Source organism: Megalops cyprinoides, chromosome 1, assembly GCF_013368585.1.
Source record: "Megalops cyprinoides isolate fMegCyp1 chromosome 1, fMegCyp1.pri, whole genome shotgun sequence".
In the NCBI taxonomy this organism is placed as follows: Eukaryota; Metazoa; Chordata; class Actinopteri; order Elopiformes; family Megalopidae; genus Megalops; species Megalops cyprinoides.
Window position 1 is genome coordinate 15,149,662 of NC_050583.1, and position 7,131 is coordinate 15,156,792.

A 7,131-nucleotide genomic window follows, 5' to 3' on the forward strand; every position below is an offset into this window, starting at 1 on the left:
GTTTCTGCATCTGTTAAATACAAATAAATACCACACATAAGCAACCATAAGTACTTGTTTATATGTATTGTTTATTTTTTTTTAATTCATTGATGCCCCAGTGCTAAACACAGGGGCATTGCTTTTTAAACGCGTGACAAGAATCATTGTGACATATTTTGTGGTTTAAATTGCAAAATTATTTTTAATTCATAACTCGCTTTTAGTTCGTATCAGCTGATTCATCAATTACTAAATACGTACATTTGAGCATACAGGACTGTACATTCAGATTGTGGGAATATTTGATATCACGAACGCGTTGGTAGAAAAACACAATTCCATATAATTTTACCTGTAAATGTAAATTTCGCTTTCACTTGTCCAATCGTCAGCAAATCCTGGATAGATATACATTCACGACAGCTCTTAAATAACGGTGATATTTACAACTAATAAAAGTTATCTGCCTAATAATTTCAGTTGAATTTTGGCAATCCATTCGATGTGACAATGGCAAGAAGTCAATATTTTGAATACAAACCCGTTTCGTTGTACGGAATTTTCCTCAGAAAGTGTAACAACTTGGTTCTTTAAAAGAGAGTACCACCATTATGCGATCATCGATAATCTCGAGCTCAATTTCGGAAAGGGAGCACGCGGGTTTTTACGAACCGCCCATTTATGGCATACAAGACAGTCTGCTGTGAGTGGAAAGTGCGGTTGTATGTTTTGAGCCACCTTATCGGTGCTGACCTAAATGATTTCGTATCATTTTCTATATTTCTACGAGTAGACCTAATGCAGCCAATCTTCTAACATTTCATAAAAGAGCCTCTGAGGGATTCTCTGGCAGACTGACTGGGCCCGAATATATATATGGGCATTACACGTGTGAGCCCAGTGGATCTCTCACAATATGTCTGACAAAAATGTTTTGCCTTGTTAATCATTAAATGTGGCTTCATATAAACACAACAAAGACATAAAAAAAAAACAGTGGTTAACTAACCGATGACCAGAACCTACCCATTTTCAAGGCCGTCTCATTCATAATGTCTGCGCATGCGATTCGGCCAGAAGATCAACACAGTAGACATGCTGAATTTTTCCAATTTATCATTGGTCCGAAACGTCGAAGCGTTTACTCTGGACTAGGAGTAACAAGGAACGACCTGTCACACAGCCTGCTAATAAGCACTACCAGGCCAATTCATCTCAACTTTGCAGGACGACATTGTTGACCGACAGACACGTGTGGATTTCCCAAGTAGGCCAACACATGTTCGACATGCTATTTTAGAAATATATTAATGAATAATAGAAAATAATTTTGCGTATTCACAGAAATGCCAGTTTCTTAAGACCTTCGTTGTCTAGGAAGACACCCTGCTAAAATGCAAATTTCCACACATTCACAGAACTTTACTGCCCCATTGTAATTTTATGAAAACATCCAGTGGGATACCGTATCAACACTGAACTGGAAACGCAGACCGACATCGGCTCTGTCGTTGCTGATTTGCGTGTGTCTGGGAAGGGAGCTCCATCCAGTGGCATGCGCGGAGTTTTTCCTGCGAGCCTCTCTGATTTTTGTTACCGATTACACAGCCAAAGCTTATAGCATCATAACCATTCATTACCGTCTGTAATTTCTAACGTATCCACGATCAAGTTAAGTTTGTGTGCCTATTTTCCTGCTTATCTTAGCAAACCTCCGACAAAATAAATTAAAAAAAACTTATAAGTGCTAGTAAAAGAAACGTAATAATAGTTAAATGGCTGTGTGTACACATTTGGGCCAAAGAAATGTTTCTAATTAATTTAAAAATTACCTCCCTGAAACGCCATGATAAATAAGATCGATTAGCAGAACAACAGCAATCTACAAATCAATGAAAATAAAAAAAAATGTATGCTACTTCAACTTTACATCAGTCCTAAAAATAAATTAGATACCGCGATTTCTGCTTTGAGCTCAAGAAAATACTCCGAGAATAGCTTTTATTCAGCTGTCTTAAAATTGTATTGGTTACTGGTTGGTAATTTTATACTTGGGACCTACGCCGATCACAACATATAACATTCGATCAACACTTACCAGATCGCAGATCTCCAAATTCTGAGATCAAGTATGTTTTGTGTGTCACGTTTTGTAGTTTTAAAAGTTTATTTTTTGTATAGGCTACACTTCTCTGTCTAACCAAGGTTAAAGGTATAGTGTTACAACACACAATGACTACAGACCACACCGGCAACAGGTGTCTACGATTGGAGTTAATGATCTTGTCTACCGTGGAGAATGCAAGGATGCACAGTATAAAAGTTTGGATTGGAAAACGCTTTGCCCTTTCGACTCGGACGTAAGTGTTGTTTGCTTTTTTTGACAAACTGAATTTCCTCACAAGAGTAAAAACGTAAGGCTTCTAGCAGTGCGTAATAGTGGCGGTACCAATAATTACCATTTAAGAAACGTTGACTGGGATTTAATCATTTTTAACGTGTTTTGCTCACTGTTTGAAGGACGAGTAAAGAGTTCAAAATGGATTTTTTTCAAATGGCCAGGTTAGTACTTGCAGACGCTATATCAACGTTTCCGTTTTTGACAGTGATTGTTTGTACAGCGTGGTGCACTTGATGCTATTCCATAGGCCTATGCGATGAATTGAACATTGTATGCATTTTGTAAATATCGTGGAGAACCCTGCTCTCCTCGGTCTTAACAACACATCAACCACCCCTAGTGAAGTTCTCAAATGCGTTTGCTGAATTGTGAAGTGTATTATCGACAATTCTCCAGCCTATCTTTGCGGCTTTCGTGAAACCCCCTCGGTTCAACGAGTGGTCATACCTTCTATTGAATAAATGACTTTATTACTGCAAAATTGAGATTCAGTCTTTTATTTAAATATAAAATGACCTCTACAGGTTCATACATAACTGATATTTGTGCGTATGATGGCTGATATTTACAGTACATTAAGTGAACGCTATGTACTGAAAGTAATTCAGGTAAATATGAACATACAACTTCAAGTCCATTCAAAAACAAACCAATTCTTAAAGCCCAACATCTTCACTTCTGCAAACCATCTATGTTCCTGACAAATATAAAGATAAAGCACTTCAGGGCTAAATTCAGCTGAAATTCCTTGGCATACTAATACTGGATGACAAAGCATTTCAGATGGGTTCACATCAAGTAGCCTGTTTTAGAAAAGGCCGCTATTAAGCATGAGAAGTAATATTTGTGAGGCTTTAAATGTAAGTTTGGTGGTTAATGGGGCTCACTCAATAAGTTTCTCCACATAATGTGTATGGCTATCCGTAAAGACCTGATAAGGGAGTTTGGTCTGCAGCACTTGCAGCATAGGGAGTTTTCCACCAGACACTTGATGTATCGGTATTATGGCTTACGTAACAGGAGGTGCTGCCTCTAATACATTTTGTCTCATTGTTTTGTTTGGGGGGGGAAAAAAATGTCAAAACACTTAGTTTGGCAGTACAAGATGACACTGAAACCCATGAAGTCCAAAATGGTTCATAGAGACAAGCTGCTTGTCGTCTAGTTTACAACTGTTACAGCACCCAATTCAAATAAAATAGACAGGCATACAGAATGGAGTGTGTGGGATCAAGATGGTAACAAAGGATCTGAAATCTTATACTTTAATTAAAGGATGGTTCATGTGATTATGTTGGTGAACCTGTTTTGACAGCACAGCTCATGTAATAACTGGCAGTATAATGCACAGTGACAATGTTTGCATGTAAGCAAATATTGTGAATTTGTGAGATAAATATGTGCATTGAGTATGTATTACAAATGTTTAAATGCTAACATTTAATATGCCCTTAATTGCTATCTACTTGGAAAGAGATGCCTGTAATTAATAGCAATGTGAGCAATTCCTCCTGATGGGTGTATTTTTTCCAGCTAAGATAGTTGAATATGTTCTATAATCCACATTCAGAGCAACAGAAAGGCTATAAATCTGAGACCTGACACCACAACAAATGCCAAACTCAGTGCTATTTGCAATGTACATGCATACACTAGTTCAGCTGAATGCACATTTTAAATACACATTTTTACGAGTAGTAGTATTCTGTAAAAATGAATATTAATGCAATATTCCACATTCCTATTCAGAATGCAGTCTTATTTTATTCCCACTGAGCAGCCAATAATCTTGAATTGTCTGGAATATGTATATTTTGTGCGTACAATATTTAACTACTGTAACATGGAATGTTCCATTCAAGGAAACTTAGGATTGCTCTTTGAAAAATATAACCAAAGCAAAGTGCTTGGTCAGATGTATCAAACATTTTTCAATCAATCCTAAGAACCCTTTACCTGATATGTCCAAAGGTTTCCTTGGGTTTCAACTGAAATGCTGCTTTGCAGAGAACTTAATATTCATCTTAAATTAGCATTCTATAACCGTATTTGCTTAGTGCATGACTTCCACAGGAAAACTTGTGTGGTTTCAATTTTACGTGCTATCCATTCATAAAGCTGGATATTTACTGAAAAAATTCACATTGAATACTTCTCCTTATTCAAGTACACAACAGCAGTGCTCCACTTGGGAACCAAACCTGCAATCTCCTGGTTATTTGTCCAGTGACTTAACCGTCATGCCACACTGCAGTGTGGTAAAGTATTTTTTTTTTTTTTTTTTCCCCAGCAAGCAACCCTCAGTGGCCTTGAATAATTACCTCACCACTTTTTCCCTTCCTGAATTCTAAGATAAATGTAAATTTATACAACTTAACAAAACTATCAACCTGATATCACCTCATGTGAAACTGAACTGCATGCCATAATCTTGTCTCGCCAAATAAAAAGGTAAACTTCCGGCATGCAGCCCAAGTTTGCTTGTTCACCTCCACAGTGCTGGTCAGTGAGTTTCTTGTGTCTGTTCCGGAGCTGCAAGGCCTTTCATGCTCCAAAATGCCTCTGTCCAGCTCCCTAGTCCAAAAGGGCATGTGAGAACCACTCCGCCGTCTCTCCAGCCTGCTTAGTGTGGTTTGGGCACGTGACCATCCACGTAGAAGTTACGGGTGACCTTGGGAAGAGTCAGCTCAATGCCATCCAGCTCGGGGGTCAAGATGATCTGACAGCCCAGCCGAGAGTTCTCTTGCAGCATGGGAGCCATGTCCAGCATGTCGTCTTCCCTAGGGATAAGTTTAAGAAAAAAAAAAAAGTAAAAATTATAGTGACAGTGGGCTACAGCCACTGAATAAAAAAGGCTATGCAGTAGCTTGACTTTCTGTGTCATTTCCAGTAAAACATTTACAATTTCACAAATATATAAGCACAAAGTTCATTTGATTTTAGGGCTGTAGGAACAAAGTTAGCCAGATCTTAATGGGCAAAACACAATATAAAGTATCAATGTTTTGAAAGTCAGGAGTTAGTTCTTTGTCAAGAAGTGACACAGGAAAGCTCCCATACATCCATTACCTTTCTTCGGGTTGTGGCAGTTTATCATAGTACTCTGCTTTCACGTACACATGGCATGTGGAACAGGCTAGCGAGGCTTCACAGGCTCCTGAAGAGGCAGAGAGATGGATATGGGTAAAGAAAGAATCGCTATAAATCAAACCAAAATTATTTTTACAGCAATTCATTTTACAAGATGCATTATTTCCTACAACATAAAGAATGGACCTTGAATACAAATACTAGTGCCAAATGTATAATTAACTTCAAGTAATTCAGAACTGTGTGATTACAAAGGGAGAAAGGAAGTCAACAGTAGACATTTGGTACTACATGTAAAAGCAGAGAGTTGGATGCTGTAAGACTAATCGGGTCTCACCTTCCAAATCAATGCCGTGCTTGTGGGCCAGGTACAGTACATTGTCTCCAACTTTGGCCTTGACTGGGATTCTTTGTCCTGATCGGTCTATATACACCACGTTAACCCTTGAAACAGAGATGAAAAAATATCTGATGTATGAATCCAGGAAAAATTTACTGATTCTGTGCTCATATTAACTACAGAAAAGAGACTGGCCACCCTGTCACTTGACATACAACTGCAGCTGACAATTCAAAACAGTATCAGACTACATTTTAAAACCACAAGCAACATTTAAAGAACTGACGGAGGAAGTTCTCTTTTTAATGACTCATGATGTCCACACGTTAAAGATGAACAGTTAAGAGGACAACAGTAAAACTGGATTGTATCCGATCGTATCTGAGTAGTAGAGCTTAGCTTCCAAGCATAGTACTTAGCCGCTCACACATCTTTGCTGTCATCTGTATTTGTGTTGTCGTCTTCGCTGTGATAAAGACCTAGGAACAATTGACAAAAAGCATAGACCTCGTTAACATGTTAGCTTTTCGCAAACTATTTCAGTCAAATTTTTATGTACTAACATCGGCCAGTCGCTGTAGGTAATAATGAATTCAAGTGTAATAAGTGAAAAGTGAGGCTTGTTCAACTCTGATTGGCTCGCACACTTCGTCGCGCAATATTATCTCATGTAGATTGAGCGTTCTTACACAACCAACCACTATGGAGTTTTAAACCAACCTCGAAATTACACAACATTTAAACTGATTATACCCACAACCTTCCTGTGTTTGCTGTATCAGACTGTCTTAATATACATGACATAATATGGAAGTTGACAGTTATGTATCTAGCCTGCTTGCAAATTTAGCTTATTGGATATAGCTACGTTACAATGGCTCCTGCCTATGATCACACTCACCGTTAGATGTTTGCAAGCTCCTGTTCAGGGTACGAAAGCGACTACTTGTGTCTCCCCTCGATGACCCCGTGATAACATGCATGCAGTTAGTCGCCCTGTGTAATGTACACAGCTTGCAAGTAGGACTAATTCGACAGAGTGTCAAAGTCAGTCCCATGCTTGCCCGGACTGCAGCGGAGGCCGCCATGACAGTGTTTTGATCACGTGACGAAAAGACGCCAATAGCAGGAACGCACCGAGAGAGAGGCGTTCTAAAGCCATTGGCAGCAGTCCGATAGCGAGCGCTGTGGACCTTCATTCTTTCTTTCCAAATTTGTTCATGTAAGTGCAATTCAAGAAATAATTGTAAGCTTATATGTACAGCTACATTTTAAGTCCAGTTAGAAAGGTAAATTCGTATTTTTAGAGCTGTTACGC

General features: G+C 38.6%; 1 protein-coding gene across 1 annotated transcript; it reads right to left on the bottom strand.

Moving 5' to 3' along the window:
- Positions 1-4,887: 4,887 nt before the first annotated feature.
- On the bottom strand, positions 4,888-6,907 carry fdx2 (ferredoxin 2). The gene is made up of 5 exons (XM_036551501.1): positions 6,715-6,907; positions 6,241-6,292; positions 5,811-5,917; positions 5,453-5,540; positions 4,888-5,163 (listed from the first exon to the last, which is right to left on the bottom strand). The coding sequence occupies exons 1-5, from the start codon at positions 6,899-6,901 to the stop codon at positions 5,007-5,009; spliced, it is 591 nt and encodes a 196-aa protein (XP_036407394.1). The 5' UTR covers positions 6,902-6,907; the 3' UTR covers positions 4,888-5,006.
- Positions 6,908-7,131: the final 224 nt, after the last annotated feature.

What these genes read in the sequence shown, in the direction of transcription:
- fdx2 (XM_036551501.1), bottom strand. Translation starts at nt 6,901, where the DNA reads ATGGCGGCCTCCGCTGCAGTCCGGGCAAGCATGGGACTGACTTTGACA. An exon ending in GAGCTTGCAAACATCTAACG is followed by an intron (nt 6,293 to 6,714) that starts GTGAGTGTGATC and finishes AATTGTTCCTAG; the next exon opens with GTCTTTATCACAGCGAAGAC. An exon ending in GCACGGCATTGATTTGGAAG is followed by an intron (nt 5,541 to 5,810) that starts GTGAGACCCGAT and finishes CTGCCTCTTCAG; the next exon opens with GAGCCTGTGAAGCCTCGCTA.